Raw genomic sequence first — 23,312 nt, 5'->3', positions numbered from 1 at the left:
TCCCACTGTTTTTGTATATTTGCAAAGTTGTAAAATTATCCTGTCTCAGAACATTCTTGTCACCTCTAGTGGCCATTACCAGGCCTTGTTCCTCACATGTGGAGACTATTATTTATTCTCTATTTTGCAGGGTTGCTTGATTCAGGCATCCCATTCATATTGGAATTATGTCACATATGGCATTTCACATCTATCTAATCTCACTTAGAAACTATGTTGTGATATGAATCCCCATTTCCTTGCTTTATGATTGAATAGTTGAATGTATGGATCTGTCCATCTTGTGTCCAAAAGAGGCTACTTGTTGGACCTAAGAACTGTTCTGCTGTGGTTACTATAGCTTTGCAGTAAGTTTTAAAATTAGGAATTTTGACTCTTATACTTTTTTATTTTCAGGATTGTTTAGACTATTGTGGATTACTTGTATTTCCTTATGAATTCTATATTAGGTGTTTCATTCTTCAAAAAATAGTAGATTTCCCAGTATAAGCTCTATTTCTCTCCCACCCCGATCTCTCCTGTTCCTAATCCTATTTGTCCTCAGTCTATCTGTGAAATCTACTTTATTTCCTTTTCCTCGGGAGACACCTGTATCCCCCTCTTAAGCCCTTCTTGTTTCTTAGCCTTTCTGGGTATATAGAGAAGATTATCTATTATTTTTACAGCTAATATCCACTTATGAGTGACTACATACCATGTTTGTCTTTCTGGGTCTTGGTTACCTCACTCAGAATAATTTTTTTCTACTTCTATCTATTTGCCTCCAAATTTTATGATGTCATTGTTTTTGACAATGGAGTAATTCTTCATTGTATAAATGTACCATATTTTCTTTATCTGTTCTTCAGATAAATCATTGGAATTGGTAAACATTTGGGGGGGGGGGAGGTGGAAGCCTAATGCAATGGATACTCCATGGAATATATGAGAGTAACCCTAGCAAAGATGCCTTGAAATGGGGGACACAGGGCTTGAACTGACCATCTTCTGTAAACAGGCAAGGCCTCAAGTGGAGGGATTGGGACACCAACCCAGTCACAAACCTTTGACCTGCAGATTGTCCTTGCCTGGAGAGTGTGCTGGGCCTGGAGCCTAGCGGTATCATCATCAATGAGACCAGAGAGACTTCATTCATCAACTGATGGGAGCAGATACTGAGTCCCACAGGCAAACAATAGGGGGAGTTCAGGAAGTTCTGTGGAGGAAGGGGAGGAAAGATCAGAGGAACTAGAGAGGCCAGGGACATACCAGGAGAACAGGGCCCAGAGAATCAACTAACTGGAACTCATGGGGGCTCACAGAGATCAGGGAGTCTATATGGGTCTGACCTAGGTCCTCTTTATATATGTTATAGCTAAGTAGCTTAGAGTTCTTGTGGGAACACTAACAATGGGAGCCGGAGCTATGCCTGATTCTTTTGCTTATATGTGGGATCCATTTTCTTCTACTGGGTTGTTCTTTCCAGCCTTGATGGGATAATAGATGCCTGGTCTTATTGAAGCTTGTTATGCCATGTTAAAATTGATGTTCCTGGGAGGCCCGCTTTTTTCTGGGGTGGGGGAGTATAGGATCTGGGAGAGTAGGGAGGGGTGTTGGGAAAGAGGTTGGGGAGAAATGAGCAGAGGGAGAATAACAGTTGTGATGTAGTATATGAGAGAACAGTACAAATAATGGTGGTTCTTTTCATGTTACAGGGGATAGAACCCAGTGACATATGCACAATAGACAAATGCTCCAACTGAACCCTGGCTAATTACTGGTGTTGGGTTTTATAGGAACTGGTTTGACTGTACATTAATCTGAGTAGTATTAGGGTTTAAAAACAGTGTTTAGATTGAAGGATTTGCTTAGTAATAGATCCTTTGCCTAGCTAGCACAAGGCCCTGTGTTTAATACTCATTATCAAATACACATATACACATATGCACACAAACCACACATACGCACTGCCAGATACAACAAATACATCATATACACATACAATACACACAATATATACCATGCACCTCTACACACACACACACACACACACACACACACACACATACAAATATTCATGTAATGCTCATGTACACACGTGCACACATACACACACCTCGTCCTACACACATGTACACACCTTCCCACACAATACACTCATACACATTATATCACATATACACACACATATGTGCACATACATACACATTGGCATGATCACCAGAATATTGATTATTTAAACCCATAAATATAGGAAGACTCACACTTGTTTAAGTTTTAATTTTTAACAACAATTTCTGGTTTTAAGTGTACAAGTTTTGAAGTTATCTTGTTTAATTTGTGTCTAAGCTTTTATTCTTTTTGATGGTTCTTTTGTCTTTGAAGGATTTGTTAGTTCTAATGGTCTAATGGTAATGTGAGTGAATTAGGTTTTCTCATATATAAAACATATAGAAGAAATGTATTTGAGAGTCTAACCTTTTCAATTATTTGATGCCTTCTCTCCCATCCTGTTCTCTATTTCATGCTTGCTTTTTGCCCCTGATGTCTACTTCCTCTTTCTTACCTTTTCTCTTTCCTTTACCTTCACCTCTTCTTATGAATTTTAAAAATAAAAACAATGAATAATGTTTTGGTAGGGCTCATATGTATGTGAATGTCTGGCAGTCCCATCTTCAAAAAGGGGCTCTAAAGTTTCTCCCTCTAAGAAATGGTTGGTTATTCCCACGAGGTTCATACCACTATTGCCTCAGTGAGTGTGTCTTGCTGGGCTTATCATTGTCTCTCACAGGGTTCATACCTGGGTATGCTTGATGATGACCTCGATAGTGTGTATCGTATCCTCTACGACTAAAAAGCTAGCCAGTATTGATGGAGCTTCTTGCTCAGTCCAGCTTGACATCCCCATGTTCTGTTGCTCAAGTATGTCGTGTCTTCAGTAATAGGTTCTTACTGTCAATTTCCAGCATTGACATTAGCCTATAATGCTTTAGGATCTATGGGACTCTGCTGCCCAACAACTCCAAAACACATTACAGCAGCCACAAGGCCTATGCAAGCCCAAGACAACCTAATTCTCAGCATGAAAATCGCACCCCTAACCTTGGAACTTTTGGCAATTGTTAGCAGCTAGTATATGGAGAGTCACTTTTCTCTGAGAATATAGCCCCTAGGCAGCACAAGTTGGTTCTGATGGGTTAAAAACAAAACCAACATTCAAATTTGGGTAGATAGGGAAGGGGATGGTGGATCTGGGAAGAGCTGGAGAAAGGGGGTGGGTGAATATAATTAAAACACATTGTGCAAAAGTTGTAAAGGACTAACACATTTTTCAAAAGTTGCTCCCTCAGTATTTGTGCTAGTGACCCCTGTTTTCCATGAGACAATTACTTTTTCTCTGACTCTGTATACTTTTGAGAGTTTCTCACGACGCTGAATACCTCACATTTATGAATTTCCGGTGTATTTTATTGGATAAGATTTTCTGTCTTTTCTGAAAATTTCCCTTCATAAAGTCTAGGGCACCCGTTGAGTGTCTGTGACGTGATCACTTTCAGATTTAAGGAACAGGAAGGAAGCGTAGCTACTTTTGCCAAGATTTATATATCCACCCTAATGTTTGCTTTATTAATCAGAGGTCCAGAGTAGCACAGGGGTATAGCATCCTCAAGAACTCACCCTGGAAGGGCAAGTCCAGGGCTTTGGATGTGCTGACTCAAAAATACTATTCAGGTGTTGTGGGCAGATGCTGGCGAGGATGTGGAGAAAGAGGAACACTCCTTCATTGTTGGTGGGATTGCAAGCTGGTACAACCACTCTGGAAATCAGTTTGGCGGTTCCTCAGAAAATTGGACATAATACTACCAGAGGATCCAGCAATACCTCTCCTGGGCATATATCCAGAAGATGTTCCAACCGGTAAGAAGGACACATGCTCCACTATGTTCATAGCAGCCTTATTTATAATAGCCAGAAGCTGGAAAGGACCCAGATGCCCCTCAACAGAGGAATGGATACAGAAAATGTGGTACATTTACACAATGGAGTACTACTCAGCTATTAAAAGGAATGAATTTATGAAATTCCTAGGCAAATGGATGGATCTGGAGGGCATCATCCTGAGTGAGGTAACATATTCACAAAGGAACTCACACAATATGTACTCACTGATAAGTGGATATTAGCCCAAAACTTAGGATACCCAAGATATAAGATACAATTTGTTAAACGCATGAAACTCAAGAAGAACGAAGACCAAAGTGTGGACACTGTGCCTCTTCTTGGAATTGGGAACAAAACACCCATGGAAAGAGTTACAGAGATAAAGTTTGGAGCTGTGAAGAAAGGATGGACCAACTAAAGACTGCCATATCCAGGGATCCATCCCATAATCAGCTTCCAAACGCTGACACCATTGCATACACTAGCAAGATTTTGCTGAAAGGACCTAGATATAGCTGTCTCTTGTGAGACAATGCCGGGGCCTAGCAAACACAGAAGTGGATGCTCACAGTCAGCTATTGGATGGATCACAGGGCCCCCAATGGAGGAGCTAGAGAAAGTACCCAAGGAGCTAAAGGGAACTGCAACCCCATAGGTGGAACATTATTATGAACTAACCAGTACCCCAGAGCTCTTGACTCTAGCTGCATTTGTATCAAAAGATGGCCTAGTCAGCCATCACTGGAAAGAGAGGCCCATTGGACTTGCCAACTTTATATGCCCCAGTACAGGGGAATGCCAGGGCCAAGGGGTGGGGGTGGGTGGGTGGGTGGGGGACTGGGGGTGGGGGAGTGTATTGGGGACTTTTTGGATAGCATTGGAAATGTAATTGAGGAAAATACCTAATTAAAAAAAATACTATTCAGAAGATCCAGCTTTGTAAAAATATAGTTTATTTATTTGTATTTTTATATACATTGGTGTTTTGCCTGCATATATGTTTGTGTGATGATGTTCGATCTCTTGGAACAGGAGTTGCAGACAGTGGTCAGCTGCCATGTGAGTGCTGGGAATTGAACCTGGGTCCTCTGAAAGAGCAGTCCCTGATTTAATCTCTTCAGCCCCTGAAGAGCCTCTGATAATACTCAATAAGAAAGCCTATCGCAAGTACTTCAACTCCATGGACAAATGCCACCTTGAAAACATTTGTATGTTAGGCAAATTTTTTTACGATCTTAAATTTCTTTTCAATTTGGATGGCGAACTAAGGACGTATGCATTTTAGAGATTTTTGTAGAATCACAAGATGAATTGTTTTTTTTAAAATATGTTTTTCATATTTTTCATCTGAGAATGATAGTAATTATACCAATTAAGATGATTTTCTATGCAAATGGTGAATAATATTTTATTTTCTGCCCACAATAAAAGTAAAACTCACTGCCATTTGGAAATATAGCATTTGGTTTTAATTTAGCATTTAGTAGGCAGTACAGTCCTTGCCTTTTGGGTTAGCACTGTGCCCTTTACTCTTTAGCTGATTTGCTAATTACATTGAAAAACCCTCCAAAATCACACTGGGGATATGTAAATGCATCTTCAGTTTCTAAATACTTGAGAGGCAGCCAAGAATTTAGTACATGCAAATGCATTCTGAATTTGATGGGATGTTTGTAGAATTGCTTTTATTATCCAGCTTTGTCCTTCTATTTTAGTACATGGAAATCTCTGTCATTGATATTAGAACAGATGTTATGTTATGATTCTTTCATCTAAGTTTTTAAAAGCAGAATTGATATCATAGGTAAAAGGAGAAAAGAACTAAAATTATTTGGGGAGAGTGGGAGGTTGCAGTATAATGATGTGTTTTCCAGTGAGTTGTAAAACACTGCATAAACACACACAGCTGTAAGAAGTACAGCAAGTTGTTACAGAAACAATACTTCTATGTGACACTCCTACATAGATGCTACCATGCTAAAGAAATGAGGAAAAATTACCAGAAGTTTAAACATCTGTGTGTTCCCTATCCAACCATCATCTTATCAATGGCTCTTCAGTTCAGCAAATGTTCTGACTTTTCACAATACATAGCACATTTTTTCCCATTTTAGTTTTTATTATAAATAAAAGGATTCAGAATATAGAACAAAGTTTATGCAGCATTATTTGTGTTGCTTATAATACTAGATTATGTACATTATATATTACTTGTTATATGGACCTAGCATAATGTATTTCTCCATTGTGAAGTAGATGAATATTTAATTTTATTACAGCTTAGGTTTAGTGCTAATAGTATAGTTATTTTGTTTTTTATATTGAGTCATGTGCACACGGTTTTCAGGTAAATATGTACAGAGGTCCCATGGTTTGAAATAATTTGATATTCTTTCTTTACCTTTACTTTTTGCAGTAGTGGAGGCTACACTAGGAAATTCTCAATTAATATTTTATTTTTTTTATTTTGAGATACCTTCCTGCACAGTTGCCCAGGTTGACTAAAATTTACCCCATAACCCAGGCAGGACTTGAATTTGTGAGCTTCTTGTTTTGGCTTTCTAAGTAGATAGGATTATAAAGAACTTCCAGGTCTGGGCTAGTGGGCTCAACTTGGTATGTTATTTACATGTTTAGAAGAGATGCCAAAGTCATTTCCAGTTAACATTACTTACATATCTGTGAGTTCTCTATAAGTCTTAAAAACTATATTTTCACTTGCATTCAGATTGACAATTAAATTGTATCTATTCTGTTAGATGCATTGGTTACTTCTGTTAGGCGGGAAACCTGTTCATCCCCTGCACAAGATAGGAAACCCTATCTGCTCTTTCTCCAACTCAGCCCACACAGAAAAAACTCACCCATCACAGGCTTGGAAAAACCTTAGGGCTAACATGCCATCATTCCTGGGCTCTGTGTTTCAGGTCATCTACCCAAGAGTTCCCATCCAGGGGTTCAGTTTTGACCATGTATGGACACAATCCCAGATCCTAGCTAGTAGGTCATCACTCTTTGCCCAGACTCTATAAAGCCACTTGCTTTAGCCTAGATGTGTGACTTCATTGAACCCACCCAAAAGTTGCCTCCTAATAAACCTGCCTTTATGTACTTTTAGTCTGGTCTAATATAGCCTTATCTGTATCACTGAAGGAGAGAAAAAGTCTTTCAATTTTATTTTAATTTTTAAGTTTTAATGGAAAAATTATGTGTCAATGATTTGTAACATGTTGATTTGATAGAGATGAATGACCAAAGAAAGTTAATTAAAATATCCATTTCACCACTCAGTCAGTCAGTCAGTCAGTCACTCACTCACTCACATTTTTTGTGCATTGAGAACAATATATGAAGCCTTTTAACAATTCTCAAGTCATGTCACCTTGTTAGCTAAATGTGTCAACACCCTACTGTGTTAAAGATCTGAATTTATTCCTCCTAACAAAAAGATAGTATCTTTGGATCACCATTTTCCCAAATGCTCCCATTTCCTCCACCTAGATTTTTGCAACTGACATCTTATTCTCTGCTTTTATGAGTTTGACTTTTTAGATAGTGTATTTGTTACTTAAAAAATGGCTTTTCTCAGCTGGGATCGATAATGCACGATTGTAATCAATCACAGCAGTTGGGAGATGTAGTCGGAAGGGTCAGGAGTTGAAGGCCCACTGCACAGTGGTCTCTAGGCAGGTCTGGGCTACATGAGACCCTGTTTCAAAAACCAGCAAAAAATAACTACTTTTCTCTGATGTCTAATGAGATTGAAAATGCTATATTTGTTTATCAATTGTTCTGATGTTCTGTTAGGGCTTTTGTTCAGTTTTACATGGACATATTCTTTGCTTTAATCATACTTAAGAGTTCTTTGGTATTCTACATATGAAGTCTTTTACATTGTATGTATTAAGGAACCTTTTTTAATTCTGAAATTTGGCTTTTGTCCTTATGATTTTTATTAATCAAAAGTCATGTTTATTTATTTATTTATTTATTTATTTTGGTTTTTCGAGACAGGGTTTCTCTGTATAGCCCTGGCTGTCCTGGAACTCACTTTGTAGACCAGGCTGGCCTCGAACTCAGAAATCCACCTGCCTCTGCCTCCCGAGTGCTGGGATTAAAGGCGTGCGCCACCACGCCGGGCCATGTTTATTTTTAAAGCCTTTTATATTTAATAACATCCTGCATATCATGAAGATGTTCTATTATGTGGTAGGAGTTTGAATGCTTTATCATATACATATTATGATTGTAACTTCTATCTAGTGTAACAAGTAGACTATTAAATATAGGGGATCTTCCAAGGAAAGGGAATTAGAGTATAGTGCCATAGACATGAAGGGGACTCTGGCTATACCCAGAGACCATGTTGATGTTTATGGTCCCAGCTGGAACCAGAGGGCATATTGACGCCTGTGATGAAGATGCTGAAGTGTAGCTCTTCACAGTTGATGGCCTCTGACACGGGGTGGGGTAGGGAAGGACTACATTTCTTTTAAGGGACTAGCCAGAGGGAATTTGACTATGATTCAGTGGGTATATGGGCAGCATGAAATGAACTTGATTTTATTTTCAGGGAGGGATAGTGCTACATCCACTCCAGTAGTGACTCGCATTACAGGTTTGGAAACCTGGAAGCAGTCTTGAGGCAAAGAGTTTCAAGGAAACTCAGCCTCCTGGAACCTTGGCATTCCCATAGCTAGAATGCCCCAGATTTGTCCCTGCAATATTGTGGAGGGTCTTGCATGCTTTGTTACAGTATTTTACTGGATAAGAGTTAGTAATCTCAGGGAAAGCTTAGCAAAGTATACTTAGAATCTTCATTACAGTCAGGTATAGCAGACTACATTGCATATTGGTGAATTCTTCTGACAAATGGAGATTCCCTACAAATACTTAAAGGAACAGCCAAGTTACACTCATATGCAAGAATTTACCAAGGCCTAGGAAATAGGGGGGTTGTGGTATTGCATTATTCATGAGAAGGTCTGCTACAGCACAACACCCTGGTATAGGTTTCTTCACTAGGCCCAAAGGAACAGCATAATCAGGTCTTTACTAGGAACCCCTGGTGGTGGGTTTAACAATAGAGTAGCATTACACCTGGCTCCATTCTAAGTGGTAAACGACCTGGTCCCCTGCCATTTTTTGATGTATGCATTCCTTTTGTTTTGTGTCACTGTAACTTGGCAGATGTGTTTGCCTTGTTTCTTGTTATTCTTCTGTATAAAAAAGTCTGGTTTTCATTTGGACATTACATTCAGATCCCACACTCCTTTCTCTCTCTCTCTCTCTCTCTCTCTCTCTCTCTCTCTCTCTCTCTCTCTCTCTCTCTCTCTCTCTCTCTCTCTCTCGTGTCTGCGTCTGTTTGTCATCCCATTCCCGCTGACTCTATGCCCATCTGTCTGAGACCCTGATTCACATGGATTGAGGAGGGCTCACTGAGCCCGGTCCATGGCAGCATGGCACAAGGATTGGGGGTTGGACCTGGAAGGAATGGGAAACAAATACCATCAGGTGCATTGTATGAAAGTCCCCTCCCCCCCCAAAAGACTAATACAAATATTCTGTTGTGGGAAAAATACAGAGTTTAACTAGAGTTGGAGGATTAAATAGGGAGGGTGATGGGATGGCAAAATTAAAGAGGAAATGTATGAAGGACAATTATCACCAGAGGGCTTTTGAAAAGCCATATGGAAACCTACTACTGTAGAAGCTTCCTAAGATATGTACATATACGAAAGAGATTTAAAAGAGTTCACCATATTACAGTACCCCAGCTAGACATATTTGCCACCAAATAAAACCTTCAGTGTCTGAAACGGGTTGAATCTTATTGAGTCATTTGACAAAGGAGTCAATTGACATAGACCACTGCCCCACCCCCTGTATTGGATGTAGAATTAGTAAAGATCTTTCCTCAATCTGTTGGTTGCTGTTTTGTCCTAGTAATAGTGTCCTTTGTCTTACAGAAGCTTTTCAATTTTATAAGGCCCCATTTGTCAACTCTAGATATTAGAGCATAAGTCAATGGTGTTCTAGTTAGGAACTTTCCCCCTATGTCCATGTGTTCTAGGCTTTCCCCTACTTTCTCTTCTATTAGATTCAGTGTATCTGGTTTTATGTGGAAGTCTTTTATCCATTTGGACTTGAACTCTGTACAGGAAGATAAAAATGGATCAATTTGCATTCTTCTACATGTTGACCACCAGTTGAATCTGCAGCATTTGTTGAAAATGCTGTCTTTTTTCCACTGCATGATTTTATCTTCTTTGTCAAAGATCAGGTGACCATAGGTGTGTGGGTTCATTTCTGGATCTTCAATTTTATTCCATAAAACTGCCTGCCTGTCACTGTAGCAGTATCATGCAGTTTTTATCACAATTGTTTGTAGTACAAGGTGAGGTCAGGGATGGTGATTCCCCGAGAAGTTCTTTTATTGTTGAGAATAGTTTTCAATATCCTTGGTTTTATATTATTCCAAATGAATTTGCAAATGGCTATTTATCAATCTATGAAGAATTGAGTTGGAATATTGGTGGGGATTGCGTTGAATCTGTAGATTGCTTTCAGTAAGATTTTTTTTATTTATTATTATTTCTTTTATTACGTATTTTCCTCAATTACATTTCCAATGCTATCCCAAAAGTCCCCCATACCCCCCCCCCCACTTCCCTACCCACCCATTCCCATTCTTTGGGCCCTGGCATTCCCCTGTATTGGGGCATATAAAGTTTGCAAGTCTAATGGGCCTCTCTTTCCAGTGATGGCCTACTAGGCCATCTTTCGATACATATGCAGCTAGAGACAAGAGCTCCAGGGTACTGGTTAGTTCATCATGTTGTTCCAACTATAAGGTTGCAGATGCCTTTAGCTCCTTGGGTACTTTCTCTAGCTTCTCCATTGGGAGCCCTGTGATCCATCCAATAGCTGACAGTGAGCATCCACTTCTGTGTTTGTTTGGCCCCTGCATACTTTCACAAGAGAGAGCTATACCTGGGTCCTTTCAGCAAAATCTTGCTAGTGTATGCAATGGTGTCAGCATTTGGAAGCTGATTATGGGATGGATCCCTGGATATGGCAGTCTCTAGATGGTCCATCCTTTCATCACAGCTCCAAACTTTGTCTCTATAACTCCTTCCATGGGTGTTTTGTTCCCAATTCTAAGAAGGGGCACAGTGTCCACACTTTGGTCTTCATTCTTCTTGAGTTTCATGCGTTTAGCAAATTGTATCTTATATCTTGGGTATCCTAAGTTTTGGGCTAATATCCACTTATCAGTAAATACATATTGTGTGAGTTCCTTTGTGATTGTGTTACCTCACTCAAGATGATGCCCTCCAGGTCCATCCATTTGGCTAGGAATTTCATAAATTCATTCTTTTTAATAGCTGAGTAGTACTCCATTGTGTAAATGTACCATATTTTCTGTATCCATTCCTCTGTTGAGGGGCATCTGGGTCCTTTCCAGCTTCTGGCTATTATAAATAAGGCTGCTATGAACATAGTGGAGCATGTGTCCTTCTTACCGGTTGGGACATCTTCTGGATATATGCCCAGGAGAGGTATTGCTGGATCCTCCGGTAGTACTATGTCCAATTTTCTGAGGAACCGCCAGACTGATTTCCAGAGTGGTTGTACAAGCTTGCAATCCCACCAACAATGGAGGAGTGTTCCTCTTTCTCCACATCCTTGCCAGCATCTGCTGTCACCTGAATTTTTGATCTTAGCCATTCTGGCTGGTGTGAGGTGGAATCTCAGGGTTGTTTTGATTTGCATTTCCCTGATGATTAAGGATGTTGAACATTTTTTCAGGTGTTTCTCTGCCATTCGGTATTCCTCAGGTGAGAATTCTTTGTTCAGTTCTGAGCCCCATTTTTTAATGGGGTTATTTGATTTTCTGGAGTCCACCTTCTTGAGTTCTTTATATATATTGCATATTAGTCCCTTATCTGATTTAGGATAGGTAAAGATCCTTTCCCAATCTGTTGGTGGTCTTTTTGTCTTATTGATGGTGTCTTTTGCCTTGCAGAAGCTTTGCAGTTTCATGAGGTCCCACTTGTCAATTCTCGATCTTACAGCACAAGCCATTGCTGTTCTATTCAAGAATTTTTCCCCTGTGCCCATATCTTCAAGGCTTTTCCCCCACTTTATCCTCTATAAGTTTCAGTGTCTCTGGTTTTATGTGAAGTTCCTTGATCCACTTAGATTTGACCTTAGTACAAGGAGATAGGAATGGATCAATTCGCATTCTTCTACATGATAACAACCAGTTGTGCCAGCACCATTTGTTGAAATTTCAGTAAGATTTTTGCTATATTAATCCTGTCAATCCATGAACATGGGAGATCTTTCCAACATCTGAGGTTCTTCATTTTCTTTCTTTAGAGACTTGAAGTTATTGTTGTATAGATATTTCACTTGCTTGGTTAGAGTCACACCAAGGTATTTAATATTATTTGTTACTATGGTGAATGGTGTCATTTCCTTTAATTCTTTCTCAGCCTGTTTATCCTTTGAGTATAGGAAGACTACTAATTTGTTTGAGTTAATTTTATATCTGGCCACTTTGCTTAAGTCGTTTATCTGCTGTAGGAGTTCTCTGGTGTAATTTTTAGGGTCAGTTAAATATACTATCATGTCATCTGCAAATAGTGACATTTTGACTTTCCAATTTGTATCCCTTTTTTTTTTTTTTTTTTTGTCTAATTGCACTGGCTATAACTTCAAGTACTATATTGAATAGATAGAAGAGAGTAGGCAGCCTTGAATAGTCCCTGATTTTAGTGGGATTGCTTCAAGTTTCTCTCCATTTAGTTTGATGTTGGCTACTGGTGTGCTGTATATTGCTTTAACTTTGTTTAGGTATGGGCCTTGAATTACTTATCTTTCCAAGTCATTTAACATGGAGGGATATTGAATTTTGTCAAATGCATTTTTCAGCATCCAATGAAATGATCCTGTGTTTTTTTTTTTTTCCTTTGAGTTCGTTTATGTAGTGGATTACATTGATGGATTTCCATATATTGAACCATCCCTACATCTTTGGGATGAATCCTGCTTGATTGCAGTGAATGATTGTTTTGATGGGCTCTTGGATTCGGTTTGTGAGAACTTTATTGAGTATTTTTGCATCAGTATTCATAAGGGAAATTGGTCTGAAGTTCTCTTTCTTTGTTCGTTCTATGTGTGTTTTTGGTAACATCATAACAGTGGCTTCATAGAAAGAATTGGGTAGTGTTCCTTCTGTTTCTATTTTGTGGAATAGTTTGAAGAGTATTGGTGTTAGGTCTTCTTCAAAGGTCTGATAGAATTCTTCACTAAACCTATCTCGTCCTGGACTTTTTTGGTTGGTAGACTTTTAGTGACTACTTCTATTTCTTTAGGGGTTATGGGACTGTTTAGATGGTTTATCTGATACTGATTTAACTTTGATATTTTGTATTTGCCTAGAATATTGTCCATTTCATCCAGATTTTCCAGTTTTGTTGAATATAGGATTTTGTAGTAGAATCTGATAATTTCTTTTGAATTTCCTCAGTTTCTGTTGTTATATGTCCTTTTTCAATTCTGACTTTGTTAACTTGGATACTGTTTCTGTGCCCTCTGGTTAGTCTGGCTAAGGGTTTATCTGTCTTTGATTTTCTCAAAAACCAGATCCTGGTTTTGGTGACTCTTTGTATAGGTTCTTTTTTGTTTCTACTTGGTTGATTTCAGCCCTGAGTTTGATTTTTTTTTTCCTGCCATCTCCTCCTCTTGGGTGAATTTGCTTCTTTTTGTTCTAGAGCTTTCAGGTGTGCTGTTAAGCTGCTAGTGTATGCTCTCTCTAGTTTCTTTTTGGAGGTACTCAGAGCTATGAGTTTTCTGGTGTTTTGGGATATCTAGGGCTTACTGTTGTGGGAAAACTTGGTTCTGATGATACCAAGTATCCTTGGTTTCTGTTGCTTATGTACTTGCCCTTGCCTCTCGCCATCTCATTATCTCTAGTGTTAGCTGGTCTTTCTGTCTCTGACTGTGGCTTGTCCCTCCTGCAACTCCTGGGAGACCAGTTTTCTCCAGGAGAAATTTGGCTATGGAAAGCTGTGGCACAGAGTCAGCTCCAGGATGCAAACAGGAACTGGAAGAATCTGGTCCCAGGCTGCTGCTTGGTTCCTGTGTCCTGATGGCTCTGGGTAGGTCCCTATTTGGCCAGGGATTCGAGCAGATGTGGTGGTCTTACCTGTGCTCACAGGTGTGTTGGCACTACTTGGAGACCAGCTCTCTCCCAGAGGTATTTCTAGTTTTTAGTTTTATGTTTATTACTATATTGTAATTTCAAAAACCCTTTAGTCAACCAACTTTTAAAATATTTTAGTCAAGAAATATGTTTCTGAAAGTATTTCTTTGGTTTTAGTATACTCAGTATGTGTTCCAGAGACTTTTCATTATTTTAACCTTTCTGATGATAACTTTTTATATAGTCTGTGAAACTGAGAGTAATTACAAAGAAATGTGTATAGAAAATGATTGGAGGGATGCGAATTTGAAAAACCATGTATGAAGCTGTTGTACTAATGTACTAAAGTAAACACAGAGGTTTTCTGAGCATTATAGTAGCAAGGAGAAGGTAAAGTTTCCATTTATATAGGATTGAAAAGAAAAACAAAGGTTTTTAATTCAGACCTTTTCAGTTAGAAACAACTTAACTGGTTTTGACACTTGCACAAAAAATTAGATGATAGTATGTAAACCAAATGTAGAGTTTAAAAAAAAAATAGAATGGAGCTTTGGAAACTCCAGTTGGCTAAGTCCAAGAAGGAGAAGTATATCAGTTTGGGACCAGAAATGTATCTAAGGATCTAAGTAGAGAATAGGAATTGGTAGTAGGAAACCAAGGCAAGAGTTTGATGAAGGAGGAAACTGCCAGTCTAGGACCCCAAGAAGGAGCCCCCCACTCAAGTCTTGGGACGCGGGGTTACCCAAAGAAACATGAGAGACCTTCTTGTTGCAAAAGCATGAGGTAGTTTTAATGGCGGAGCTCCTGGTCGATATGTATCTCATGCAGGAGACAGAGGAATCGACCCTGAGACTCAAAAACTCAGGGTTTTTGTAGGGTAGGGTTTAGGGGCTATGAAGAATTGGCATGGTTACATATGATTGGCCCATTCAAACATCAGCAACATGATTATGAGTCAGCAGAGTAGTATGTGCAGGCCGGAGCGTATAAGGATTCTAAAGCTGGGGGCTTATCTGAGTTGACAATGTATCTGGTTAATGTTTCAGCCTTTAACTATGCTCCCTATAGAAAAGGGAGGTAAGCAGGAGATGCCAGGCTGCCAGATGGTCAATGAGTCAGCCAAGATAGTCAGAACCAGTTCCTGCATTCCTTTCCTTATCTTTACAACCAGGTGACCTAGCTTCAAGACGAATTCGGGCATGCCCGGGCTTGTTCTGGCCTGTTCTGCTATGTTCTCAGCCCCAGGTTTCAAAGCTCACAAACAACTCTTTGGGCTATTTGACATACATTACATGAATCACAGGCCTCAAGTTTTATTTCCTTTTATCAGCAGCTCTGCATCTGTAAAAAGGAAACATGACTTGAAAGTGTCCTCCATCTGACACTGTGGCTTGAGCAATGTGTGTTCATGGAAGTAAGGGAGATGGTTGCCAGTCTGCTGTACACTGATTAGAGAATGAGCATAGGCAAATAGAGATGCAGAGAGCTCAACCTGTGCAGAAGGTTGGGTAGCAGCTGGAGATGAACTCAGGACTGAGATTTTAAACTTTTTAAACCTTTAAATGAGGGAACTTGCCCGTAAAAGTGAGATAATTGAACAAGAAAGTGGTCATTGTTGCTTAACAATGTCACTGGGAACATGCTTGAAAAGACTGGAGAACACTTACCTCAAAGAAGGAGGTGAGCTTAGCTTTGAGTCAGAGGAGAGACATTTTTGGTTTTATCAAGAGACCAGGTATAGACTCAGAGAAAGTGAATTATCAAAGGCAGTTGAGGAAGTTTCTGTATCTTGACTTTTATCCACATTAGAGAATAAATTAACTTGAATCTCATTATATTATTCATATTAATTTCTGCTATTTGTATTATTTTTCATTCTAAAAAAAGAATTGAGCTCAGTAGATTATCCCAAGGAAAGTACACACAGCATGTGAGTTATGGCCAGCTAGAGCAGAGCACAAGATTTAGTGACTTCCTATCTGTGCCTTATTTTGTGCTTGTGACTTATAAACCAAGGCCTTGACCATAACTATATTTTTCCTTACTGCATTAAACTGTGTACCATAGAGAAGAAACAAAACTCAGTGAAGAGTGAAAATGAAGTCTTTGATGCTCATAAATTGTTACCCCAGGAGAACAGGCTAACTAGTGCAAGCATGAGGCATAGTGAGTTTGTGGTGTACTGGGGAGAAGAAGTATTTTTAATTTTAAAAGTAACAAACTTTAAGGATTGGTGTCTCTCAAGCTTCTGGGGCTATTGGTGCCAATGGGTCTGCAAAGTTGGGTTCACTTACTCTGATATGCCATGGATTTCCCTAGTCAGATCAAACTCTGTGAGTGTTCTGTGCTTGTACATATTTCTGACGTGTGTGTGTGTGTGTGTGTGTGTGTGTGCATGCACTTGCATGTATATACTAGATTCCTATTGTTTTTGTGGGCTGGCCTCACTACGTATAGCAAGAACACAAAAATTAATAATAACAAAAGTTTATTTTTAAGTTGAAATAGATTATAAATGAAAACATTTTCACTCCACTCCCTGTCTCAATCGATCATGATATTAAACAGGGTTTAGGCAGCTAGTGAATGATAGTGAAATGTGTTGCACAAGCCTCTTCTCCAAGCCATTTACCACCAACTTTGGTTGTGCAGCGGAGCTTATTGACTGTTTTACCTCCACCCCAACCCCATAGACAGGCAGACAGGCAGGGTCATGGGAGCACCCCATGAGTATACAGTCATCCCATCCAACCTTTTGGATGCAGTTCTGCCCCAGTTGCATGTAGCCTGGGAGAGGGTCTAGAGGAAACTAGGGAACACGGGTCCCTATATTGAAGAAGGCAGCTGTGGAAAAGCCATCCTTCTGTTAGGTAAGACTTCTTGGTGTTGCCTTTTGTCTGGGAAGTGACCACTCTCCAGTAGGTAATCCCTCACTGATGCTCTCTAAGGAAGCCCTATAAACTCATTGACTCCTTATAGTGAACTTTGTTGGAATCATACCTTGGTTTGTCTTTGGGACCTTAGGAGGAGAGGTGGATTTTGTTTATATCTCCTCCAGTAAGGAATTTTAGCAACAGGTATAGCCCACATTCTCACCAGTGGCATGCTGTATCATTTGATGCTCATGAGTTCTTGCTTCCCTGGATGATGGTTTTATGGCCTGTATGGTGGAGTGTGATCTCTCATTGCCTGGAGGCCTTTCAGACTTCTTTGTTGAGTCTCCCTTCAGCTTTGTTCAATGGATAACCATTGTAGGGAAGAACCTACTGAGTTCTAATTATAATTTGATATGTTTTAGTAAAGCGTTCTTCTAAACCCTTTCTTAAATTGGCAGACTCATCATTGCAGTATTCTTATAAAGACAAACTTAAAAGCAAGGAAAGCAAGCAAAACTGCCATCCTTTTCAAATCCAGGACACTCCTCATACTTCATCTTGCCATTGTCAAGCTTTCTAGTCTTCTAGCTTTTGTGGCATTGTCATCTGCTTTTGAATGAGGTTTAGTAAATTCAGCACAGCAGGACACTTTCTTGAAGTGGATCAGTCTTCCTTCAAAGCAGAAAGGTCCTCAAGATGGGGGAAAGTGACAAAATTGGCTACCATGGAAACTCTGCAGCTTTTATCTGTACAGTGGCTTTCAGGCTGCACTAGCTTCTGTTGCTATGTATGTTTCATTTGCAGCACCAGCATCCCTTGCTGCATCAGCATCCCTTGCTCCATCAGCCTCCATTACTGCATCACCATCCACTGCTATGTATATTTCCATTGTTGCATTTGTTTGACTTGTTTGGAATTATGTATCTGTGTCCTTATGATGTATTAGAGGCAAGAGCATCTTTTATTTTGTGGTGCAGTGTGTGTGTGTGTGTGTGTGTGTGTGTGTGTGTGTGTTACAGTATATGTGGGCATGCATGCAATGGACAGAAGAGGACTCTAGGTATCTTGTTTTATTGTTATCTGCTTTATCCCTTTGAGAAAGGAAAGAATCTCTTGCTGAAAATAGAGCTAGCTAGGATGCAGATCAGCAAGTTCCAGCAATCCTCCTGTCTCTGCCATTCCCATCTCCATTGCTGGGGTTAAAGTTTCCATGGCCCTACCTTGCTGATGCATGATGTGGTGGGGTTTTAAATCAGAGTTTACCCAATAGCCCCATCCTAATATCAGGCTTCTGTGTTCAGGAAATCTAGGTAGAAAAGAAACACTCTCCTTTGTATGGCTCCCAAATAGATATTTATTTCTCACAGTCCAAGTTGAAGAATTCTGCACTAGGAACTGATTGATTTCAAATACAATGCTGCCTGAAACCAAAAAGAATGGGAAGATAAAGCATTAGAACAATCAAAACAGATGTTAGAGCAACCATGTGCTACTGTCAGCTGCTGCTTTATAAAATACAGCTGACTGTAAGCTGCCCTTCTTGATGAGCAGTCCTTATTCTCTGTGGAGCAGGGCCCTGGGTAATGTTCAGCCTTGCCACATGCTGACTGTGTGACTTTGGGAGACTTACTTTAGCATTCTGCACTCTGGTTTTATTTTCAAAGTAAAGATAGTAGTGGACCTGCTTTGGGGTGAGCTGGGACTTGTGCTACTCTTAGAACAGTGTTTGGCATATAGTATCTGGCTGGCCACTCTGCAGTTCTGTTGACTAGGAGCTGATAGTCTGCCTTGTGAGGCATGTTACATGTCACCCATTTGCAGTATGACCCATAATGTACACATCCTGAGTGAGGGGCCATTTTGTTCTAGAACACTTAAACACATTTACATATATTAAATGTAACTGTGTTATTCTCCTTGACGAAAACAGTTCAGCAGTGATGGACTACTCAGAGCATTTTATAACAGATTTCTAGGTACTTCTCATCTTACAAATTAAATCCCTATGCCATTGAACAAAGCCAGGCCTACACAGTTCAAATCCCTTTCAGCACCACCGTCTTCCATATTCTTACTAGGACAGCTCATTAAGCCCCACTTAAAGTATTCAGCTGCTTACCTAATCCAAGGTCCATATTCCTTCAAACAAAAGTATGTTCCAGATGGCCTATCATAAAAATATGCTGGTCCCTAGTACCAACTTGTCTTAGTTAGGGTTTTATTTTTGAAAGAGACAGCATGACCATAGCAACTCTTATAAAAGAAAACATTTAATTGGGTCTGGTTTACAGTTCAGAAGTTTAGTCCATTATCATCATGGCAGAAAGCCTGGCTGCCCGCAGACAGACATGGTGCAGGAGGAGCTGCGAGTTTACATGTAGATCTTCAGGCAGCAGAAGGAGATTATGTGCCATACTAGGTGTAGCTTAAACATAGAATCTCAAAACCCACCCCTACAATGACACACTTCCTCTAGCATGGCCACACCCACTCCAACAAGACCACACCTCATAATAGTACCCCTCCCTGTGAGCCTATGGGGCCATTTTCTTTCAAGCCACCAAAGCATGTTTTAAACTGAGTAAGTGAGCAGTTAGCCTTGACAGTGCCCTTCACAATATATGCTTAGAAAAGAAAGTGTTACATCTAAAGAATCAGCTGGTAAACAAACCTAAAAGTTGGAAAATGAAATGTTTTATTTGTAGAAAATGTGTTAGTTTTATTAATGTTTGAAATGATAGATATATGTGAATCTTCATGATGTGAACCACACTGTGATCAATTACATTGCTGTTTTTTCTTCCCTGTAGTGTATGCCAATCAAAGGCCTGGGATTCGTGCTTGGAGCCTATCAGTGCATTTGCAAAGCAGGATTCTATCATCCCCGTGTCTTCTCAGTGAACAACTTCCAGAGTAAGTGCTCTTTGCCTCTACACATACATATGCACGCACACAATCATTCAGGTTCTTGGATGATAATAAATTTTTGTCGGTAATCTGCTCATTGACAACTTGAGGTAATACGTTCAAAATCTCATTGGTTTTCTTGAATCACTTAATGCATTTTTATTTGGGTTTGGCATTTTCAGTGTTGGGTGTGGCAGAGCATGAAAACATGTGCTTAGGAATATTTTAGTTTGTAAAACATTCAAAAGCCTGAAGATATCGTACCTCTGGGAGAATACTCTTTAGGGTTTTATTTTGAGAATTGTTACTAGAAAGTTTCTAAAATGTACTCTGTCCATTTATTTGATTTATGAGTTTGTTTCCATGTTACTTTTCAATAGTGCATGGAACATGATCAGTGAGCAGCTTAACAACACACATTTATGATCATCCAATTTCCATTGTTGAAGTTGCCAGTTATGGATTAATGGGATCTTCTCAGGATCTCATCAAATGAAAGACGTTGCCAGGGTGATTTCCGAGGCTAAAGGTAATCCTTTGAAGCTTTCCAGATTGAAGAACTCAGGCCTTCATGACTGGAGGCCCGAGCTCTCTATTTTGGGGCTGAATGATTCCCTGGAGTTACTCTAAAATTTGCATCAAGGTCCACCATTCATGGCTCACGCATTGACACTTCTTCCCTCCCATCCCACTCATCCATCCTCCCCTAACAGAGTATAATTGTGGGAGTGACTGTGCTACACAATGCCCGCAGCTCTCATATTTACACATCTCTTCCTATCCAAAGTGGAGTGATTATACAAGGCTTATACTCCTGCATTGAACCTCGGTTATGGTCATCTGTTTACTCTATTCCTATTCCAGAGAATTTAAATACTGAGTTTATTTTCTCATAACATAGAGAATTCTTTGTGGCCACATTGACCTGTAGCTAGCTTTTGGATATATTACAAGATAATGAGGAAAGTAGTTGGTAAAAATGTGGGGATTTCATTAAAAAATTGAATTTTGAGGCTGTTAAAATTTAGACATATGTCTCTTTCATATAGATCCATGAATCATTGGCCCTCTGTTACTGCCCCATGTTAATGGATCTCTAGCAGACAATGTTCAAGAGTACATTTGAACCTCTACTGTGACAGTTGACCTCTATGAATTTTGGCAGACATTTATAGGCTTATCAGTAGAGTGTTTTCTTCCTTTTAGGAAACCTCATTCTTGGGCCCTGAATCCATTTACAGTTTCTTCTTGGTTCCCCAGTCATGTATAACTCTTGCTCAGAGAAGTGGGTGTAGGCAGGACTGTGGAGGTTCTGTCTTTAGACAGAAGTCCTACGTTTATGTGCAGTGGGCTCTGTAAGGAGAATGAGTCAGTTCCCTTGCTGTGAGACAGGGTGGCAGTGGGAAAGCTGCCTCACCATTACATTGTAACATAAGGCTCTGTTGTTGAAGACATAGAAGAAAGGAAGGAGGGTACACAGGGTGGGGGTGGGGAGACTTGTGCTGGTTTGATGAAATTGAAGAAATGAGCTATATTGATGTGGGAAGAACATGTAGAGTGGGACTTCAGGACAGAAACTCTCACTGACAGCCTTCAGGAAAACAGGACTAGACTTGAGTATTACAACCTGAGTTGTTGGAGTACTGGAGCTTTCAGGGAGGGCATGAACTAACTAGATAGCTTGATTCCAGTTTGGAGTCCTAGCTGCAGCTGGAAACCCAGGTATACAGTGCTCAGATTCTAATCAGCAGAAACAAGGACAGACTGAGCAAAAATTTCAAGGTCCAGGACTTTTCAAATTTACTCAGAGGCCATAGAAAGGATATAATAGAAAGGAATCAATAACCATGGTGATAATATTTTAGGATGTTGATGCTTTTCTGGTGTGTGTGTGTGTGTGTGTGTGTGTGTGTGTGTGTGTGTGTCTACTTAGCTCCGTGAATGTCATAGCTAGTGTGGCATTCCTCGCATCTCTGGTCCAGCCATAACTTATGATTCAGCACTGAAGGAGAAGGGGTAGGCTTAACTTGTGTTGTGTGAAAGTATTTGGTATTTTGCATGTGGTTTACCCACATTTGTTCTCAACTCTCACTGTGTGACTGAAATAAAACATCTAAATATTGTGGGACCAGAGAATGACTGTGCCACCCGCTTATAATACCACCAGGAGAAACTGGCTAACCTTTAACAACTTAGCTTTATTTAATTTGCACACTCCTACTTTTTTTCTTACTTTAAATACTGTTGTGTGTGTGTGTGTGTGTGTGTGTGTGTGTTTTAAGTATAGACTGGACCCACTCTCTATGGACAAGCTGCTTTGTTTTTGTTAAGAGTCTAACTCTCATGTTGTGCACACTGTTTCCAGAGACCACAGTTTTCAGAAGGTTGGTCTATAGTTGAGTGTAGCTTTGACCTCAGCACATACTTAACCAAAACTGACTTTACTTAGTGACTGAACAGGAAGCCAGCTATTGTAATAATTTGAAGCCCATATTTTAGGCCAAATATATCTTTCTGGATGCCTTGTCAGATCACATGAAACTCCAGCATTTAACCATGTCCTTTCCTATGGAAAAAAATCTAACACTCTGACCAGGAAAATGAATGTTATCAACTAAGGTCTATGCAAACATTCATTATACATCTTATTATGTATTAGAATGTACCACATGATCACACATTGTAATATGTTAATCTTTAGTGATATTAATTATTTAGTGATAGTAATTTAGAAAATTATAGAAGTTACTTTCATACTTTAAAAATTATATTATCTACCATCAGCACACAATACAATGGCCTTTTCATATATAAGGATACTGTATCCACTACCCTCTTGTGCCCCATCTCTTCTCCCACCAATTCTCTTGTTCTCCAAATAGGCCCCCTTTGCTTTAATGTTATGTACAAAATATATGCATATAAAATCTAGATTCTGAAGTAAGAGAAAATGTGACTTTTTCGTTTCTCTATGACTCCTCTTGGTTCTCTGTCTTCCCATTATCCCCCTTCTCCTCCACAAAATAGTAAATTCTCTGTTTTTATGTCACATATATATATATTCTACATTTTACTATATTCTATATTCTATATATGAAAACATAGCATTTGTCTTTCCAAATGTGGATTTTTTTCTATACTCTCTTAAAGTGACATTAATTTGGTAAGGAATGACCCCATTTCATCTTTGGGCCAAATGTGAAGAAGGTATTGGAGACTCAATATGAGAGGGAACATGTAAACTCTCTAGCAAAGTCCATCGCATATAATAAGTAGACCATAGACATAACTGGGACAATGAACACGTATATAAAAGCCTACATAAACCAATACTACTGATGATGACACGTACACACATATGTATATATGTATATATGTATATGTGAGATAATTTT

General features: G+C 39.5%; 1 protein-coding gene across 1 annotated transcript in view; it reads left to right on the top strand.

Annotated features, from left to right (window-relative positions):
* Positions 1-23,312, top strand: part of Gpr158 (G protein-coupled receptor 158) — a 406,464-nt gene that overhangs the window by 166,119 nt on the left and 217,033 nt on the right. The window contains exon 3 of the mRNA XM_021152640.3: positions 19,821-19,923. Within this exon, the coding sequence (XP_021008299.1) occupies positions 19,821-19,923 (103 nt within the window). The remainder of the gene's footprint in view (positions 1-19,820; positions 19,924-23,312) is intronic.

Source organism: Mus caroli, unplaced genomic scaffold, assembly GCF_978045245.1.
Source record: "Mus caroli unplaced genomic scaffold, Mus_caroli_1 scaffold_2, whole genome shotgun sequence".
In the NCBI taxonomy this organism is placed as follows: domain Eukaryota; kingdom Metazoa; phylum Chordata; class Mammalia; order Rodentia; family Muridae; genus Mus; species Mus caroli.
This window is presented reverse-complemented; position numbering and strand designations above follow the sequence as displayed.